General features: G+C 38.7%; 1 protein-coding gene across 5 annotated transcripts in view; it reads left to right on the forward strand.

Annotated features, from left to right (window-relative positions):
- Window positions 1-15775, forward strand: part of CFAP95 (cilia and flagella associated protein 95) — a 123720-nt gene extending 107945 nt beyond the window's left edge. For all 5 annotated transcript variants that reach the window (XM_033440205.2, XM_033440206.2, XM_049710935.1 and 2 more), the window contains one exon: window positions 15496-15775. In XM_033440205.2, the coding sequence (XP_033296096.1) occupies window positions 15496-15687 (192 nt within the window). In that variant the 3' untranslated portion in view covers window positions 15688-15775. The remainder of the gene's footprint in view (window positions 1-15495) is intronic.
- The last annotated feature ends 6599 nt before the right edge of the window (window positions 15776-22374 follow it).

Below are 22374 nucleotides of genomic sequence, written 5' to 3' on the forward strand. Positions count from 1 at the left end.
ACTTAGAAGTTACTGTGCACGTAAACAAATGTATGATTCATAAAATACTGACAAAATAAGGAGAATATTTTTTACTTGCTAGAGACTTCACCATGTGGCCTTAGCATAAACATAGCTCACCATTCACTCAGGCTACCACCTTTGCAATTATGCAATTCCTGAAGAAATCTTAAAATATTTTGATTTGTATTATTTTAAATTTTGTGCATGAATTGAGACTTTATAAATTTTTATATTATGGTCTCTTACATTTGCTTAATTCATAATTGCATAAAGTGGGATAGCATCATAAGAAGTCTTAAGGAGAATGCAAATTATCTCCCCATAGCTCTAGATGTGAATGAATAAATACAGAATATTAGGAAGCTATGAAATCATTTCCAAGGAGAGAAATGAAAGAGAATTGCAAGCTACTTCTTCAGAACTCCACCTCTTAAAGCTGGGTACAGTAAGTCACCTACATACAAACAAGTTCTGTTCCAAGAGCGTGTTCATGGTCCAATTTGTTAAGTCCAACAAAGTTAGCCTAGGTACCCAACTAACATAATTGCCTATATAGTACTGTACTGTAATAGGTTTATAATACTTTTCACACAAATAATACATAAAAAACAAAGCAAAAAATAAAGAAAACATTTAAAATCTTACAGTACAGTACCTTGAAAAGTACAGCAGTACAGTACAACAGCCGGCATACAGGGGCTGGCATCGAGTGAACTGGCAAGAAGAGTTACTGACTGGAGGAGGGAGAGGAGGTGGGAGATGGTAGAGCTGGAGGATAGTCAGCAATAGGAGATGGAGGGCAAGCTGCAGTTTCACTCATGCCTGACATTGATGGCACAGGTTCTGGCTCCTTGCTAGATTCAATTCTATCTTCCCTCTTGAAAAACGATCCAGTGATGTCTGGGTAGTAGCTCTTTTTTTCTCATCATAGATGACACGGTAGCACTGGATTGCATTCTGAATGGCTGCTGCAAACTTCATGTACTGTTCTATGTTCGAGTCCTGTGCCTCAAAAACTAACAGTGCCTCCTCAAATAAAGAAAATCCCCTTGCCACTTCCTGTGTCGTGAATCTCTTCAGTTCTTCAGTTACTTCTTCTTCCTCTTGTCTCTCTTCGTCCTTTCTCTGGGCCTCCAATTTCATCAGGTAGGTCTTCATTAGTAAGCTCCTCATGTTGCACAGCAACAGTGCTGGACAGTAAAGCACACAAAAGCACAACCACTTGTAGAGGATGCACACACGTGACAATGTACACCAGGCACGTGAACTAATTTACATGAATGGTCATGCAAACACACGTTCATATCTTTGAAAGTTTGCAACTTGAAGGTTCGTATGTAGGGGACTTACTGAACTTATTATGACTCACCCAATTTCAATGAAAAATACCTTCTCTTAAAAGCTTCCCTATCATTCTCCCAAAGAACCAAAATAAAGGAAAAGTTACAGAGAAGTTACATCAGAAGATTGGTCTAAAGCTGGCTATTTGTAGGGTATGTGAGCCTTTGAGACAAAGGACAAGTGAGCTGAGGGTAATGGTAAGGAAACTAAGGATTAGTAAGGAAAATAATTAGTTCAGGCACAGACTAGCAAACTCAGGAAGTTGAAGGGTCCAGGGAATTAAAAAAAGAACAAGCACGACAGTAGTGAAGGAGTGAGAGAGCGAGAAGATTTAGAAGTAGTGAGCAAAGGGAATGTCCTGGAATTTTTTGATATTTCAGATGTAGAACAATTTTGGGGAATGACAGATCCCAAGATGTGGTCATGGGAATGAGTTTCTATAATGGAATCCAAGCCATTGACTTGAGAAGGTGAAAAAATGGTAAGCCAGAGTGTTGGCTAGATTCTAAATATGGGTGTTGGAAGTCAACCTACAATATATCAGGATAGAAAGGTAGGGCCAAAGATTGATTCAAGTGACCAGTGCCTCAGTGGGAGCACTTTGGAAGTACATGGCTCCTCTCAGCCCTGCAGCTGCCATTTGAGTACATCTGATTGATCATTTTGTGTGAAGTACCATTTTGTTTTCCTAAATATAGCTGCCTATTGAATTATCTTTCCAGACGTATAAGTAGCTTTAAAGCAAAAAGTGTTGCATATCCTAGTTGTTTCAGAGATAAAAAGCTGAGGAAGTTTTTAATAGAATTATGTTTTAAAGCTGGCATGCATTCCAAATTGATTACAAGGGATCCAAGCAGTGTTTCATAGTAGGTAAGAAACAGATACAGTGTTTCATAGTAGGTAAGAAACAGATATCTGTTTCTGTTTAAAATATTACCAACAGTGGTAGGATTGGCCTATCCTATCACTGGGGTTCTATGCCCTGGTACAGATATAGCATTGTTAAAATATTGATATTTCTGTGCTATTTGGAAATTTACTGTGGCCTTGAGTTTCTTCCATTGAAAGAAAAAAAATTAATACATTTTACAACTGCATTGCTATAAAGACAAATATAATCCAGGTTGGATTATATTCATTTTTTTTTGGATTTAAAGGCTTATTAAAGAGATATATTTATTATTATTTTATTATTATTATTATTTTTTGCGGTACACGGGCCTCTCACTGCTGTGGCCTCTCCTGTTGCGGAGCACAGGCTCCAGACGCGCAGGCTCAGCGGACATGGCTCACGGGCCCAGCCGCTCCACAGCATGCGGGATCTTCCCGGACCGGGACACGAACCCATGTCCCCTGCATCGGCAGGCGGACTCTCAACCACTGCGCCACCAGGGAAGCCCAAGAGATATATTTCTTAGGCTGTACCTCTCGTTGGCATTTTGTAAAGATTACCTATCCTTTTTCCTTTTATACTTTTAGACTGTTTTGTCTTCTTGCCTATTTATGACTATTTGTGACTATATTATGGTATTTTATGGCCATGTTATGTGACCACGTTATTGTTAAGCCTCCTGAAATTATTACCAATATACTAATGAGTGTTATTACACAAAACTAAATCGTACAATACTCATTTTTTTCTGAGAAGTACTTTTGGACTTTTGTACCCTATTTTAAGCAAAATTTTCTGTATAATAGCTGCCATTGTTTACTGCCCTAAGATGTTTATGGATATTAAATTACTGACATCATTTCCTGGCTTCAGTATCAGTTTCTATCACTTAATAGAGTTGGTTTTTCAAAATGGCATTTGCATTTTTTATTATGGTAAAATATACATAATATAAAATTTACCATTTTAACCCTTTTTTAGTGTACAATTTAGTGGCACCAAGTACATTCACATTATTGTTATATTCATTTTGAAAATTCTGATTTATAAAAAATGAAAACATTTTTGTAGGCCCTTTAAAATACTATGGGCCATAGGCACTGGGCTTTCTGTGCCTCATGGCCGAGTGGGCCCAGCCTGGACCTTCTGGTAGTTTAACACCTGCCTGACCAGGGGTATCCAGAACTTGCCTAATCTGACTGCCTGGTGTGTACTGATTTATAAATACTTTGAGTATCATCCCAGACCAAGTTACACCTTGGCTAGGAGTCAGGTGAGCATCATCAAAAGCCTTTTATTGGGCTTCCCTGGTGGCGCAGTGGTTGAGAGTCCGCCTGCCAATGCAGGGGACACGGGTTCGTGCCCCAGGAAGATCCCACATGCCGTGGAGCGACTGGGCCCGTGACCATGGCCACTGAGCTTGCGCGTCCGGAGCCTGTGCTCCGCAACGGGAGAGGCCACAACAGTGAGAGGCCCGCGTACTGAGAAAAAAAAAAAAAAAGCCTTTTATTGTTCTTTTAGGCTCAGTCACATGAAAGAAACTCCCCAAAGGCTAGAATTGTCTTTAGTTTCCTGCTTCCTAGGAAGGGATGTCTAACAGTGGCTTTAAAAAGAAGATAAGGGAAAGAGTGACTTGCTGAAAACCACCAACAGCTGGGTCAGAAAGTTAATCTAGAAAGGTTGGTGGTTCTATAGGAAGTATCACCTGTCAACTAAATTAGCTTTCATTCCCACTTCTTTTTAAGGCCCTCTCTTTGTATCTTTGCTCCATTCTGTGTCCCCATGATCTTCCATAATTTCGTTCCAGTATAGGCAGTCTTTTTCCTTTTTTCTTGTTCTTTTGTTGTTTTTGTTGTTCTGTTTTAAAAAGATAATAGCACAAAAAGTTGTGCGATGTAATTCTGGCCACAGGGAATAATCATGTGTAAGCCTTGTAGTCTAGATTAAAGTGTGGTTTTGCCAAACTTTTATTCAGAAAATTAAGGCTGAACTTTAATTAGGTAATGTTTCAGAGTTAATGATGTGTCTTCATGACTTTTATTTTAGTACTACTTTGCTTTGTACTGCATCTTAATATATCTACTATTTAATTTTCTCTTTTTTGTCCTGTTAAGGTTCTGAATCACTATCTATTAACAAAAGAATCATGGCCATTTGCTGATTATGCTTGTTTATCTTATTATGTGCTATTGACTGAAATGAAATTAGAATTTTAGATTCTTCTGCAAAAGAGGTGCTGGTGGGGGAGTGGAATTGGAGAAGAGGGAAGGGGGTCACATGATTGTACCTAGTATTTTTTGATTAATGTCAAGGTGTTCCAAAACGCTGCTGCTAGTTAACCAGAGAAACAGCCCTCTATTACTTGGGTTCAGAAGGAGATGGTGGCCTTCCTCCGCCTAAATTCATGCCTCCACCTAAATTCCTCCACCTAAATTCAATGTGTGTTGTACATATGTGTGCTGACCTTATATGTATACATATAGGCATGATTTTGTAGTTTATAGGCAAACAATTCTGAATCTGAGTCTCATGGCATTCTGCCAGCACTAAGGGACTGCATTTCCTAGGCCCCAGCTTCAACTTTAGGATCTGCTGGCCGCTGTTCATATAGCTCCACAGGGCTTCCCCAGAGACAGATAGATACATAGATAAGATAGAGAGATAGATAAGATAGGTAGATAGTCTATCATATCTCTCTATGCTCTCTTTCTCTCTTTCTATCTGTCTCCTATTGGTTCTGATTCTCTGGAGAACTCTCACTGATATAGACAGAAAGATCTTTATGAGTTCTCTGGCTCTCAAATTCTGTGATTTGATTTGATTTGATTCTCATTGATCCTTTCTCATCCTAATAGTTATTTATGACCAAGTAATCTTTTTGAATAAGTACCTTGGCAGATGTTTAATTCAAGTCTACTTGAAAATTAAAAAATAAATATTTTAACTCCTGCTCACCTCATGTATCACCAACAGCTGAGAAATTTGGGGTTTTGATTCTCAGTAAACTCAGATCCCCAAGTATTTTTTAGCATGTGTCCTTTTAGTGGAAAGAACCCTGTTTCCTTTGATAGTATACCTTCATCTTATGTTGCTTTCTGAAGTTAAGCAACCATGACCTCCTTTGTTTCTGAGTCAAGTCATAAAAGCTCAGTTCTACTTCAGGGAACTTGGGATTCTGGGAGATTTTATTTTCCTCCTTTTGATTATCTTTAAATTTCTACAGTGAGCATATTTGACTTTTGTAAAGAAGAAAGAAAAAGAATTGAAAAATCAAGAACCCTGGGCCTCAAATTTATATCTAACCACACCACTATAAATATAAAACAGTGGCAAGTGTCCTCATAGAATGTAGACTGAGGAATAAGAAAGGTGATGTTTATTTTTTATATTAAAATGATAGGAACAATCAAAATCTGTGCATAAGAAAGAAAAACGTGTCAATAACTAAGGTTTAATAGTGTATTGCTTAGTTTTTGATGCTGGCCATTACTAAAGTTTGAATGATATTAGTCTTTAAAAGTCAGCTTAGGGGCTTCACTGGTGGCGCAGTGGTTAAGAATCCGCCTGCCAATGCAGGAGACACGGGTTCGAGCCCTGGCCTGGGCAGATCCCACATGCCACGGAGCAACTAAGCCTGTGCGCCGCAACTACTGAGTCTGTGCTCTAGAGCCCGCATGCCACAACGAGTGAGCCCGTACACCACAACTACTGAAGCCCACACGCCGTGCTCTGCAATAAGAGAAGCCACTGCAATGAGAAGCCCGTGCACTGCAGTGAAGACCCAACGCAGCCAAAAATAAATAAATTTATATAAAGAAAAAGAACCAGGGTTCCTCGGAGACCCACTTAACCACGTCTTTGGGTTTTCATTTACATACATGTAAAAATCTGTATTTTTTTTTTTTAAAAAAAGTCAGCTTATTTTGTGATGTGATTGTTCATGTAGATCTCCATATTCTTCGTGATGACCAGACTCATTAATGATATAGATGTTTATACTTATATTCACAGCCTACAATTCCTTGCATTTCCCATAACTATATTTCTTTAGTTGAATACCTGTATTTCTTACAAATGCTTTTTCTTTGTAAAATTTTATCAAATAAAAAGAGATAGTAAAGGTTTCTTAAATAGGTAACAATAATATATCCAACTAATTACATGTTCTTTATAGCTGCATTTGCCAATTACTCTTATCTGTAATTCAATCACTGGGAGAAAAAATATCCAATAGGAATGAAATCATTTTAAAAGTAGTGAAGGGATCTGTCTAAGATGCCTATCCCATGTGATCCCCAGGGTTAGTAAAGTAATTTTGGCTGTACAGGAATTGTTCTTTTCTCCCACATCACTCTGCATGTGTGCTTAGAAGACAACCTTACTAGGGGAAGGTGGGTCTTCAATCAAGTGCACGTAAGTGGGGAAGAATTTTATACATAATGTATACTGAAAATAATCAAACAAAACATCACAGCAATCTACTTTAATATCTATTTTCATTCCATCCAATGTGACATTCAAATAAATAAGCTTGTTGCCTCAATACCTTTTTAAGAGTAAGTGGAGTACACCAAATGAGGATACTTATAGGCATGCTAGGGAAGAATGACCTTTGCTGTATGAATGCCAGGTGGCTAATAGCTATCCGTAATGGTGGACACAAGGTTAGTTTGCAGTGACAGATTTGGCCAGGAAACATAACCCATTATATAGTTTTATGGATGAGCTATCTAGATGAAGGAATTGAGACTATGCTTTCAAATTATCTTGTAATATTAAATTAGGCAGAGTAACTGATGTTCTAGAAGGCAGGCCTAAAATTGAAAATAACCTTGAAAAATAAAACTATGAAAAATAAAAGGTCCTAAATAAAAAGGATGAAATCAAATAAGAATAAGTGTAACCACAGAACAACCCCTTGGAAGACTGGGAAAAAATGGGTAACGACTGGGTATATGGTTGTCTAAGAAACAGTAATGTCATCTTATTCTAAAAAAAGAAAGGTTTGGGAGATATTGATGCTTAGAGGCTATGGGAATGAGGGTGGGAAGGGGATAGGAATCTAAGAATTGGATACCCATCACTTAAAGATACACTGATATATTTTCCTGATATAAGTGGTAAAACTGTGTTCTATTTGTCTTTCACAATGAGGGAAGGTCGACTGGGGACTCAAGAGGACCCTTCTGTAATATCCTAACCTGTCTTTCTATGATCTGTTAAAAAGAAGAAGGAAGAGAAAGAGAAGAAAAGGAAGAAGAAAGCTTTATTAACCTTAACGCAGATTTTCCCTAGAGTGATTGTCTTGCTGGGTCTTTAGTGGTTCCTGTTTCTACAGGACCTGTTTGCCCTTAGCATTCTTTTCTCTGACACTTTTTTCCGTCTTCTATCAGGATGTTTCACTCAACTTCCTCAACCCTTCTCTGAAACAGCACACTCAAAGGTGAAAACAGATTGACTCTTACTGTTGGTTGTGTTTTGTCAGGTCTTGACCTCTGTGATGCTTCTTTGGAAGTGAGCAGTTGGCTACCACAGCATTCTTTGCCCTCCCTTTCCTCAGAATTCATGACATTGCAACACTCTCTCCATACCTTTTCTTCTCTGTCTTTCATGGCTTCTTTATGAACCCAGCCATGAATGTCCCAAAGATTTGGGTCCTAGAACCCTGCTCCTCTCATTTTACATAATCTCAGAGAATTCATCCACTCCCATGACTCTATAACCATCACTTTTTGGGGGTAACTTATTTTTTATATGATTTCAAACTTACAGAAAAGTTACAAGACTAGCAAGAGGAGCTCCCATATAATCTTTACCTGGAGTCAGCAATTGTTTACCATTTGAGAATAGGCTGGAGACTTTGTGCCCCTTTACCTCTGAACAGTTCAATGTGTATTTCTTAATAACAAAGACACATAGCTATGGTAAAGTTTTCAACCTAGGGGAAAATTGATACAGTATAATTATTTAAGCCACAGTCCATATTCAAATATAGTCCATTATCCCAGTAATGTTCTTTATAGCTCTTTCCCCAGCCAATGATCACAGTGCACAGGGCACTGACTTCTCTCCAGGCCATCTGTCCCACAACACTGCCTTTAAAATAAACATTTCATACTGATGTCATCTCTAATTAAAAATGTCTGAGAAGTGACTCATTTCCCTCCTTAAACAAGTCCTCTCCATCTCCATGTCTTTTTTATTCTTTTTAGTGGTGTTAGAGCTCTCTCAGACATCTGGGTTTGAAGTTATGGAACATCTTTGGTTCTTTATCCCCAGTTAGGCTGGTAAGTCCTCTAAATTCTTTCTGTGAAATGTCTCCTCTAGTCCCCTCTTAAGCTGTTGTGCTCTGATGCCCACCCATTCCACACTTCAGACAAATGCTTTCAGTTACCGTCATCTATCTGGAGGACTCAGAAAAAGCTTGCAGTGATTGTCCTATCTTAAGTAAACTTTGTCAGAACTCAGGGTCTGTGTGGCGCCAGAATAGTGGATCAGCCAATAATGTGTGATAATTCACGAATCTCTTTCTATACACAGTTTCTAAATATTTCTTCCCAGCCCCACTAAATAGTTGTTGAATAAACATTTAAATAGTATATTAGGGTGTTGAAACCATAACGACTATCTGCAACTCACATATGCAGAGGAAGTATGTCTAACTGATAACTGGCCCTCTTCCCGAGCCCATAACCAGTGGGAAAACACTAACTCTTCAATACTCTTAAAGCTTAGTCTGATTCCATAATTCAAATAGTTCCTATAGGAGATATTTAACCTTCCTTGAAAAAACTCTCACTTTCTCAGAGATCCTCTCCCATCCCCTATGTGTAGAAAAGCAGATCTGAGACTGTTATCTGTTAAAAGTCCTGCTTACAAGGTTGGCCTTTGGTTGGCATCTAGAGATAAGAATTCCTGAATAAGAGTAGCTCACTGTGTCTAAACTGTTTGCACAAACAATGTGGTTTATGTTGAACACCTGTTTTCCTTCTGCAAGTCTGGAATTTTGGTATGTGCTAGGCAGAGGGTGCCTGTGTGACTGGCCCCCAAGAAAAATCTTGGGCTTGGAGTCTCTGATGAGCTTCCCGAGTAGATAGCATTTCACAACACATGGCAGGGGGAATTAAGTGCATCTTGTGTGACTCACTGAGGGGGGGCTCTTGGTCTCAGAATTTCGCACCTGGTTTTTTCTGGACTTTAGCCCATGTGCCTTTTCCCTTTGCTGACTTTGCTTTGAATCAACTTGCTGTAATCAATCATAGCCACAAGTACAATTATATATTGAGTTTTATGAGCCCTCCTGGCAAGTCATTGTATCTAGGGGTGGTCTTAGGAATCCCAACACACCCTACTTTTCTCCCTGTGGCAGATTGTTATTTTCCCAAAATGGTTGCAACATGTGCTGGCATCGCACATGCTCTTACAATGTGATTTTGACACTCTTCACATTGAGAGGCAGAGTCCATGTTACCTCCCCTAGAATTTGGGTGAACTGTGACTATGATGGAAGTGATGCTATGCGATTTCCAGAGTAGTTGATTAAAAGTAACGCAACTTCCTCCTGGTTCTCTTTTTGCCATCCTTATCCTCAGAACCCAGTCACCATGCTGTGAGGAACCCCATGCAGGCACAAGGAGTTGTTGTACAGTTGTTCCCTCAACAGTCCTAGCTAAAGTCCCAGCAGATAGCCAGCATCAACTACCAATTAGAATGAGAGACGTTTCCAACCCCAGCACTTAAGTCACTCTCAGCTTTCAGGTCTTCCCAACTGAGGCCTCAGACATTGTGAAGCAATAAGATGGCTTTGCTGTACCTTTCCAAATTCCTGACCCAAAGAATCTGGAAATGACTACTGTTTTACACTGCTATGTATGGGTTGGCCAGTTATGCAGCAATAGCAACTGTATCTTTCTCTGAGATGGCATCCGGGTATATGGAAAGAGGGATGCAACTTAGCATCCTGATGCCAGAGGGGAAGAGCAGCATTTTCTGTGTGGTGGTCTCTGGGGTGATATCTCAAGTCCAGCTTCTTGCTCTTTCCCTTGCCAGCATAAGTGGCTGTAGTCTGTGGCTGTTGTTAACTGTCAGTCTTTTTCTATTTCTCACTCTTTTTCTCTGGGCTTGGTTGGAGCCCTCATGGCATGTTTGAGATGGCATGTTTGAGATGACTCAGCCTCATTTCCACTTCCATAGATACTGTGGACCCCACAGAAGCCTTCTGTGACTCCCATTCAGTACCTAGCTCCAATGCTCAGCTCTGCAGCTAACAGTTGAACTCCTTCTGCAGACTTACAACTACTTCAGGGTCTTGTTTATGCCACAGGATACAAACGTGGTTCAGAATTGATGATTCTCAGAGCCTCCCTCTGCCTGACCATGCTGTTCTGCCAGTTTGGGTTTGGCTGTGCCCCAGGCAAATGAAAGAACAGCCTGAGTGGTGGTCTGTTCTGAGTTCTCATGAGAGATGGGGGGCCAGGAGACCCCTTATACCTTTGTGCCATTATTTTCATTTATCCAGTGCACTTCCCTCTGTCCACATCAATGAGACTCTGTCTATGTCAATGAGACTGTCTGATTTAAGTCAACAGATGGGAAAATTGGGAAATGCTTCGACTATTTCTGCTGTCCTGCTTTACTTTTCCCTTATTTTCGTCTTCCTACAATGCCCCAGACTTCTTCCCTATCTTCCTACTCTCCATTCCAACTCTTGTTTAAGCCTTCCTGGCAAAGGATGTTTTCTCTACATGCTTGGAGAAATCTATGATCTGAGTCTTCCAGGTATGGTCATTGATATTCTGAAATCCTCAAGACTGAACTGGATTGCAAGGCTGTTGTCTTTCGGAAAAACCCTATTTTGCATTAGAAGGTGATATTACTTTGCATTTTGGTTGCCATTTTTTTTCTAAAACAAATTTTGATCTCCCCTTGGGAAAATGGGTGGTTACACACCCCGAAAAGGGAAAACTACTAATAATTTTGAATGATTACGCCCTCCCTGTATACTTGGTTTGAGAGGTACACCAAATTACTCACTTGTCCAAAACTCCCACCATCTCAATTTAGCCTTGGGTATGAATTGCAGTCAATATAAAGGTCCTCTGAGGTAGGACCTTCTTGGTGAAGCTGCTTTTTTCTATTCTGTTTTGTGCCTTTTGTATTAAACTTTGGAAAACATACTCTGTTCTGCTTCCTTATAACAATTATACCCTCCTGGTTCCTAATAGTTTGTTCTTATTTTTGAAAACCTTCTTTATTCACCTATTCCATGTTTACATCCTTCTAATTCCTGAGTATATGCTTAGGCACAAATTTACTGCTTGCCTTGACTCCTACTTTTTTATATATTCCCAGCTGCTCCCTTGTTTTTGCTCCATTTCCTTGCTCTAACTCTCAGAACCTCGGTGTTTCAATATTGCAGATTATTCAGTATGTATTAGGATGCTTTTAGTAGGTTGTACAAAAACCAACTCAAACCAGATCAGACAGTAAAAGTAATTTATTGGCTCATATTTATTTGAAAAGTCTGGCTTCAGGAAAAGATTGATATGGCAATGTCATTGGTACTTTTTACTGATTCTCAAGCCTGCCTTTTATGGTGTTGGTTTCATGCTATACTGATAGTAGGCAGGCTGCCAACAGCAACCTGGGCTAGATGCTTCCTTACTTATGTGCAATAGTGGAGAAAGAATGTTTTTCCCCCAAACTCTTTTTTTTTTTTTTTTTTTTTAACATCTTTATTGGGGTATAATTGCTTTACAATGGTGTGTTAGTTTCTGCTTTATAACAAAGTGAATCAGTCATACATAAACATATGTTCCCATATGTCTTCCCTGTTGCGTCTCCCTCCCTCCCACCCTCCCCATCCCACCCCTCCAGGCTGTCACAAAGCACCGAGCCAATATCCCTGTGCCATGCGGCTGCTTCCCACTAGCTATCTACCTTACTGCGTTTGTTAGTGTGTATATGCCCATGACTCTCTCTCGCCCTGTCACAGCTCACCCTTCCCCCTCCCCATAACCTCAAGTCCGTTCTCTAAGAGGTCTGCGTCTTTATTCCTGCTTTACCCCTAGGTTCTTCATGACATTTTTTTCTTAAATTCCATATATATGTGTTAGCATACGGTATTTGTCTTTTTCTTTCTGACTTACTTCACTCTGTATGACAGACTCTAGGTCTATCCACCTCATTACAAATAGCTCAATTTCGTTTCTTTTTATGGCTGAGTAAGGTTCAGCCACTATGGAGAACAGTATGGAGGTTCCTTAAAAAACTACAAATAGAACTACCATATGACCCAGCAATCCCACTACTGGGCATATACCCTGAGAAAACCAAAATTCAAAAAGAGTCATGTACCAAAATGTTCATTGCAGCTCTATTTACAATAGCCCGGAGATGGAAACAACCTAAGTGCCCGTCATCGGATGAATGGATAAAGAAGATGTGGCACATATATACAATGGAATATTACTCCCCCAAACTCTTGAACAAAATCTCAGGCTTTAAGCTGTTTGGACAAACTCAAGTCACATGCCTAACATTGAACCAATCACTGTCTTTGAGAGTGGAGTGAGATGGTCCTTATTTTCTTAGGCCAATTAGATTCTACCCCTAGACTGGGAGGGGGGTTAATCTACTCAAACTGCATGGTTACTACACAATGTGAAATGGGAGAAGTGGATTCAGGGTGAGCTGGTGTCACCTCTTAAAGTTTGCATGAGATGAGCATGCTCACGTCTTCCCAACTCAATGTTCACTACTGACTTCACTTGGTAGCTTGAAGTCAACCATGGCAGGAGTATTTATACCACAGAAATTGTCAAATATTACAAATCAGTTGTGTGGGCTTTTTTTTTTTGGTGGGGGGAGCTGGTTTACCAATACATCTCTGATAATGGGAGGCACTCAGTTTTATGTGTTAACAGGCAACAAACATTCTCTTAATTAGTTTTCCTAACTTCAGAATTGCACACCCCTACTTACCACTTTTTAAAAATAATGGCTTTACTGAGATTTAATTCACCTGCCATAAAATTCACCCTTTTAAAACATACAATTCAGTGATTTTTGGTGTATCTCCAGTGTCATACCATCATCACCACAGTCAATTTCAGTATATTTTCATCACCCCCAAAAGAAACCCCATACCCACTGTAGTAGTTAGGTTTCTCTACAGAAACAAAACCAAAGCTGAAAACCCCGGAAAGCCAGTGATGTAATTCACTTCGAGTTTGAAGGCTTGAGAACCAGGAGTACCAAGGAGCAGGATAAGATTAATGTCTCAGCTTGAGCAATCAGGCAGGAAGGGGCCAATTCTTACTTTGTCTGCCTTTCTCTTCTATTCAGGCCCTCAACAGATTGGATGATGCCCACCCACATTGGGGAAGGCAAACTACTGAGTCCATCAATTTAAATGCTAATTTCATCTGGAAACACTTTCACAGACACAACCCACAAATAATGTTTAGCTACATATCTTGGTGCCTCGTGATCCAGTCACACCCATTAATAGTCACTCCTCATTCCTTCCCTCCCACTATCCCCTGGCAAAACTACTTTCTGTCTCTTTGGACTTGCCCATTTTGGACATTTCATATAAGGAATCATACAATCTGTCTTTTGGCTTAGTTTCTTTCACCTCACATAATGTTTTCAAGGTTCATCTATGCTATACAACTATCAGTATTTTTTTCCTTTTATTGCCAAATAATATTTCGTGTGAATAGACCACATCGTGAATTGTTTATACATCCATCAGTTAATGACATGTGAGTTGTTGAGGTCCAGTTCTAATCATAGTTCTGGAATCCGGTCCTTTTCACCTTCAGTCTTTAGTACCTTCTGCAGCTGGAATACTTTTCCTAAAACATCACATTTATTCTTGTCACTCATCACATCAAAATATATTGTCCACTCTGTCTGGGAGATGCTAAAGGAAGGCGCTGACCTCGCATGTGAAGCTGTCCTCAGTTCCACTGCAACTGGGGTAGAAATCAGCAGATCCTGCCGCCTACTTAGAGGGCAGTTTGGCAAGCGATGCTCTAATCTCATTTAAAGGGCCTCTAGCTGACCAAAAACAAACAAACAAACCCCAAAGAAATAGACCCCCAACAACACAAAGCAAAAGCCCAAAACTATATAGAAAGTGACATGGATATTATGTAGCTTTTGGATTTTATTGTTTATATATTTTATCTCTTAAATATTAAGAATTTCATGAGGGTGCTGGTGGGATGATGTGTCTTACAGGTAGATAGCTTGAAGCCCTGGCTGAATCAGTAGCATTCTTTAGATTCTCTCCTGAGATTTTAAGCAAATGGTCTTATATGTGAAGTAGGAGTAATAATTCTTACTTCAGAGCCTGTTGTGGATTAAAAGTTATAAATACTCAACTACCGTGTTCAACCCGTAATAGGCACTCAGTAAATAGACACTATAATGATTATTATATGGTTAGAATTTTCATTTATTTTCAATAAAGCCAATCTAAGGTTAGAACTATTTTGGTGTTCTTTCATTGTTTTATCGTTTTGGTGATTTAATTTCAATATTGTCCTAGTGCTTTAAAATTAGTACCAGTTTGAAGCAGAAATTAGATAATCAGTGCAAGGGCTTTATGTTTCTTGTCTACCATTACCCTTGATATAATCTGAGAGAATCAATATTTCCTTTGGGAAATGGTCAATGATAGTGTCTTGTTTTATTACTATAGAAGCTTTTATGAAGTGCTCTAAGGATAAATACCTTAAATATTATACTGGGTTATACTGATATAAATTTCTCATAGGAATGAATCTTCCAGCTTGGCATTTACTGGCAAGTATGACTTGATAGCAATTATTAAAAATATAACCCAAGATATTATTCTTTGGAATGATTATAACATATTAGTAAAAAAGATATTGAATGGTAGTTAAATTGTAATTGTTTTTGTCTTTTTGCAGATGGTCATACAATTTAAATGGTTCTTTATGTTGTAGATTTATGGTTTAGAAAAATTCACATATATGATAATTTATAATTTTAATTTTATAAATAAAACAGCCATGAACTAGATTCTTCTTTCAGAATTAGAAGTACTTATAAATGCAATAGCCAAATACAAGAGGTGTTAGTAATTTGAGAGATTAAATTAATCAATTTTTTGAAAATTAACCTGTGATCATAATACAACTAACACATTAAAGATCAACTTTTGGAAATCACTCCTTTTTACATATTTTAGTCATTTAATATTATCTTTCTCCCTCCCCCCATAGGGTTATCCTTGTCAAGATGATGATTATTCAGTTGTCTACAGAAAATGCCGTTCTCAGTTCACAGATCTAAATGGTTCCAAAAGATTTGGCATCAACACCTGGCATGATGAGAGTGGGACTTATGCCAATTCATATGTAAAACGAAAACTCTACCCATTAACCAGTGGCCTTGTTGTTCCCTTTTTAAAATAATGTACGGAATCAGATTCTATAACTAATGAAAGGTAATGGATGTAGCAGTTGATGATTTTCTATCCTAATAAATGCAGTGGAAATATTACGATAATAGATTCCTTTAACACAAAATCTTATATTCTAGACCAGTGTGTATATCTTTCTTTTTATAAGCTACTCTGGTATTTTCCAAAGTTTAGTATGTTTTTCACTGAAGGTATATAACCCAATTCTAGATGGTACTTGGAGGAATTTTATTTTATGTTACTTTATTTTGTTTTATTTTATTGACTGGATTTATTTTAAATTTTATTAGGAAAAAATGCATAAAGCTAACACAATCAAGCTCATGATTGCTTAGGGTGTGTCTGATTTAAAAAAAAGAGATAACTTAAATTCCACTTTTGAGTGAATAAAAATTTAGGTGGTACTCAAATTCTACATGAAACTCAACTGGCTTAAGTTTGAGCAACACGGGCCCTATAATAATGTTGAGTGTGTGTGTGTGTGTGTGTGTGTGTGTGTGTGTGTGTGTGTGTGTGTGTGTTTATTGGGGAGGAGTGTGTCTGTTTATACACTTTAACATATCTATGGTGGCTAGCTGCTCTGTGGATTATCATTCAGCATGGTGTTTTTCCTTATACAACATAACACTTTTTATTGTATGAAGTAGCAGAGATGCAGACAGAATCTTAGTGAAACTTTAGGGGTTTAATGGAAAATCCAATCATCTAGTGTTAGATTTAGAATAAATCTTAGCAGTTGTTTTGACTCGCACTCCCGTTTTCCAGATGAGCAGAGACTCACAGAGGTTCAAGTAGCTTGCCCGGGGTTACATAAATAAATTCTAGTTGATCTTTGAGGTACATTTGAACTTTTGTTTTTTCTGAGAATGGGTTTATTTATTTTGGCCTAGGTTAAATTTACTCTCATTGTTTTTCTTTAAAAAAGAAATTCATGAAATAGTATTTCATGATAAATGCTAATTTGATTAGCGAAATATGGGGAAAACGATAAGCCTTGTGAGGAGAGAAATGATAATAAATAAAATATGGGTATGCCAAGGAAGCATTCACCAGCAGAGTTTTACTATAATTTATAGCTGCTTTAAAGTGTGTCTGTACATATACACAAATATATGTGTATAAATATGTATAACATATAAATACGTAATGTTAATTCTTTTTTTAAAAATTAATTATTTTATTATTTTTTTAACATCTTTATTGGAGTATAATTGCTTTACAATGGTGTGTGTTAGTTTCTGCTTTATAACAAAGTGAATCAGTTATACATATACATATGTCCCCATATCTCTTCCCTCTTGCGTCTCCCTCCTACCTTCCCTATCCCACCCCTCTAGGCAGTCACAAAGCACCGAGCTGATCTCCCTGTGCTATGTGGCTGCTTCCCACTAGCTATCTGTTTTACATTTGGTAGTGTATATATGTACATGCCATCTTTATTGGAGTATAATTGCTTCACAATGGTGCATTAGTTTGTTAATTCTTTATATATTACCTATTCTAGGGGATACCTGCCTAGGATTACCTTTCTTTCCACAGACTACAAATTCAAGTTTAATCACTCCGAACATTCATTAACATATCTAGGGTGGACAGATGTTTGAAGTATGCAAATCTGTATGTCAAGCTACTCATCATTTGATTTTTTTTTTCCTTTTGGAAGGAGAAAAAGTCTTAATGGCCATATCACTACCTTTGAACAATGCCTTTTACTTAGAAAAAAATTCACCTACTTTAGCAGGAATTCTATATTGTCACAATGATTAACATTGCATTTTACATAAATGACCTGGGTCTGCCATGAGGGATCAATTTAGAAATCAGTTTTTGTTTGGTTAGAAGGAGAATGAAATTAGAGGGATTTTATTTAAACTAGTAGAATAAAATGATGCCTTGAAAAAAATAGAGATTACCTAGATCTTTCAGGTATAATTATTTTGTGTTGATTTGGATTTCTTTAGATAACTTCTTTAATGGTTCACCTCACCAGTATCAAAGACCATTTCAAACAATAAAAAGTGGAACTCAGATATGATCATCGGAGAGTGTCTTCCTTAGGAAATGACCACACTGACTTCTGATGGTTCCACATGTATACTTCATAGGATTCCACCTGAGACACCAAAATAACACTGTATCTTGTGTGTTTATACAGTTAGCATTCATATTTGGTCAGTATTTTTCTTTTGGCCTTTATGTGTTATTATGTCAGAACTGTTGGTGTGAGCTCACTATGGCAGAATGCAGACTGCTGCTGGGAGAATGGGTAATTGGTTGGGCAAATCCCAAGTAGATGTATGGCAGTGGTGGTCCTTGATTAAATTTGGCCTACAGATAAGTTTTATTTAGTCTTCAGAGTGTTTTTTTTCATTAATCTTAAAAAATTGAGCCCCATTTTATAGACTAGGACATTTTACTTTAAAATTTGAATTTTTATGTCCTTGGCACATTTGCAGATCTGGCAGCACTGGTCTGATTTTGATACAGCAACAATCAGCAGGGATATGATAGGAGACCCTCTTTGGATGGGGGTGAGTTCATCATTTTGCTGTTATTCTCACCTTGTATACTTATTTATGGAGGCATTGTGACCCTTTACCTAAGGAGAGGTCAGACAAATATGAAATAACAAGTTGTAGAGGGAAGGGGTTGGTAGAAAAATGGCAAAATTGGCAGCTTCTTGGTGACTGAGATTAGGATGATAAAGGCAGAAGCCACATCCTAATAGTAGAGACAGCAAGTTTGGTTAAGTTCAAGTAGGCATCAAGATCCCGGAGTATATGATGTAGAAAATAGAGATGGAGAGTGGGCCAAGCGCTTTACCTTAAAAATATAGAGTGATCTCAGATCCACTGGTTTACACTAGGAGTCCATTTGTGCTGAGGCAGGAAGTGAGGGTACCAGACCCAACCCCTAGAATATGGAGCTGGCAGATGAAGACAAGAAGCAGGGCCTAGCCAGCTCACTGGTTTATTTACAGAGGAAAATCACCCCCTGGATTACAGTGCTCCTTTTTCTAGAGGTACAGAGAAACTCCAGATTCACCAAGACTCTAGGCAGAAATAGTGAAATCCTTCCTATGGGACACAGAGTAGAGGTGGCAGGCTGGTAGAGACAGAAGTGCCTGGCACAGCCACCATCAAGAATAGAGCAGCAGGGCTCCCCTGGTGGCGCAGTGGTTGAGAGTCCGCCTGCCGATGCAGGGGACGCGGGATTGTGCCCCGGTCCGGGAAGATCCCACATGCCGTGGAGCGGCTGGGCCTGTGAGCCATGTCCGCTGAGCCTGCGCGTCCGGAGCCTGTGCTCTGCAACAGGAGAGGCCACAACAGTGAGAGGCCCGCGTACCGGAAAAAAAAAAAAAAAAATAGAGCAGCAGATTCTTTCTCAAAGCTATGTTGACCAAAAGCTAACTTTAGAGTCAGCAACAGTGCAGTTTGCCGGTAGCTGAAAGCCCACTCCAAATAGCTATGGTAGGGCAAGCATGAGGCAAATATTGTAAATCAAAGTGGAAAACCCTAACAAAATCTCACAGTAAATCAGTGTCCCAAATATTAAGATCATAAGCTTTATAAAAAAATTTAACAGCTTTATTGAGATATGATTCACAAACCATAACGTTCACCCTTTTAAAGTATGTAATTCAATGATTTTTGGTAGATTCACAGAGGTGTGCTACCATCATCGTAATCAATTTAGAACATTCTCACCACCCCCAAAGTGAACCCCATATCCATTAAATGTCATTCCCCGTTCCCTCCCGATCTCTCAGTTCTAAGCAACCACTAATCTACTTTCTGTCTCTATAGATTTGCCTTTTCTGGATATTTTATATAGGTGGAATCATACGATGCGTGGTCTTTTGTGACTAGTTTCTTTCACTTAACATAATGTTTTCAAGGTTTCGTGTTGAATGAAGTATCAGTGCTTCATTCTTTTTTGGCTGAATAATATTCCATTTTACAGCTATACCACAATTTATCCATTCATCAGTTGATGGACGTTGGGTTACTTCTGCCTTTTGGCTATTTTAAATAATGCTGCTATGAATATTTATGTATGAGTTTTTGTGTGGACATATGTTTTCATTTCTCTTGGGCATATATGTAGAAATGCAACTGCTGGGTCATATGGTAACTCTATGTTTAACCTTTTGATGAACTGCCAAACTATTTTCTACGGTATTTTACATTCCCACCAGCAATGCATGAGAGTTCCAATTTCTTAATATACTTGCCAACATCTGTTATTTTCCATTGTTTTGTTTATAGCCATCCTAGTGGGTGTGAAGTGGTGTCTAGTTGTGGTTTCGATTTGTATTTTCCTGATGGCTAGTGATGTTGAGCATCTTTCTATGTGCTTATTGGCCATTTGTATATTTTCCTTGGAGAAATCTTTATTTAGATCCATTTTCCATTTTTAAATTGGGTTATTTAGCTTTTATGATCATAACCTTTTGTAACATAATTTTCAAAAAAACTGGAACACATAATCTGAAAAAAAAGATTTTCGTTTGGGCTTGAGAAGTAGCTTAGAAGCTTTCATTTAGAATCAAATACTGGAATTTCTGTTCCAGTGCCACAGAATATTTGAAAATGAATAGAACTTGGAAGATCTTGTAGGCAGGCACTGTCAAGTGAAAATTTATAATGCACGTATGTGGTTTAATCAATATTTTTGATAATGGTAGTGATAATGATGGTACAGTAAGTCAATAAAGTAATATTGAAATTATTCATAAAATTCTGGGGGAATGTGTTCTTTAGTTTTTCATCACATAGTTCTACTTTTCATTTGTCAGGGTAATAACTAGGGCTTGCTCTGCAGGAATCAAACTCATCTCATTCTCTAACACTCTTCCCTAGTACTAGAATTTCCCCTTTAAGCGTGAATCTCAACCTGCTGTGCTTATAAACTCCTTTGATGATCTAATGAAATCCAGACCTTTTGCCCTGAAAAAGTTACAAATATTCCTGTTAAGAACATTGGGAAACATTCTAACATCACCAAGTAATGAAGTTTTCCTTTCCTTTGGAAGTAGATTAACTAAATTATGAATATTTAACAAGTTCATATTAGGTTTGTGTGTCCACTTCCAGAAGACAAAGTATACATGCGTATATGTATATATGTACACACACACACACATAATGTGTTTATATTTGGCAACCATGAAAGAGAATGCGTAATTTTATCAATTAGCTTTTGCTAACCACCTGAAAACATACTGACTTAACAAATGTTATTTCTTATTGTTCTGTGGTCCACTGGGTGGTTTCTGTGTTCTGGGGCTGGACAGTTCTAGGATGGCCTCTCCTGGTTGGCACTTGGTTCAAAGACAACTGGGATGTCAGGGACGCCCTGGCCATGAGTTGTTCATCATGTGGCATAACAGACTGGGTTTGTTCATTTGGTAGTAGTGGCAGGGATCCCAAGAGCAGCAAATGGGGATGCTTCTGTGCACATGGACTTGTCAGACATCTGCCTGTGTCATGTTTACTAAAGCCTGTCTAGAGCAAGTCAAGAGGCCAGCCTGGAGTCTGTGGGTGGGCTCTACCAAAGAGTGTGGGTAGAAGGAGGGGGTAATTTGTGTCCATTTTTACAATCTACCACAGTCTTTACTGTTGCATGCTTCTTACGAAAAGTCCTTTGTACAGAAATTATGCCTCCTCCTGTCCAGTACTTCTACTAGAGAATAGAGAGGGAGTTTTCCCCATTTGTGTTAAACTGATAACATAATTTGGTGCTTTTTTGTCACTTGAGGCCCTTTGCTCATGTAGTTGTTGGTCTTCATGGAGCCTAGTTATGCGCTAGGATAACCCCTCTGGATCCATTCCTAAGACAAAGTGAACCCCTCCACTCAGGTGTCCTGGATAGCTGAAAATTGTGAAGAGTTCCTCCTTTGTCAGAGATCTGGAAATAGTGCAAATAGAGAATGAAGGAATAAGAAAAAAATAATACGTTGACTTCTCTCTATCTCTTGGTATCCTAGAACTGTCTCATTGCAGTTAAAGGATTAAAGCAGTTTCTAGCTCAGGGAGGCAGCCAGCCCTTAAATTTGGCACACTGTAGGACAGTACCACCCATCCAATGCTACATACCATTTCGGGAGGTTTGCTGATACCCTGAAGCCAAGTCATCCAGGCTTAGAAGTTGGAGGAGGCAACAGTTACATAGGTGAGGAGACTAAACTGAGTTTCTTAAAAGTGGTTAGGGGCTAGAGTACAGAACGTACAGATTTAGAGTCAGTTACCAGAGCTGAGAACCAACATGTGCCAGCACTTTTAGTATACTACAACATTTCATCATCACAACAACTTCAATGGATATTGGATGCGTATATGTGCGTGTGCACGTATGTACGTGTGTGTGTGTGTGTGTGTGTTTGTGTGTGTTTGTGTGTGTGTGATTATCATTAGTACTTCACTTTGGCACTTAAGCCTCCGGTTGGTGAAGGGACTTGTTGGAATGCAGACCAAGATCGCCTGAAAATGAGCTCAGAACTCCATATCCTCACTGTTGAGGCAAGTATGATTCAACTCTTGGAGATTAAGGAGATATTGTTCATTTAGCCTGTGACCTTCCAGTGTCCTGTGTTGTGGCCAGTTTGTCAAATGGCCGCACAATCCATGGCCCACCTGATCCTCCTAATAGAAAGCTAGCTCTTTACTTCTTTAGCCCG

The sequence above is a fragment of the Orcinus orca genome, chromosome 6, assembly GCF_937001465.1.
Source record: "Orcinus orca chromosome 6, mOrcOrc1.1, whole genome shotgun sequence".
NCBI classification, from domain to species: domain Eukaryota; kingdom Metazoa; phylum Chordata; class Mammalia; order Artiodactyla; family Delphinidae; genus Orcinus; species Orcinus orca.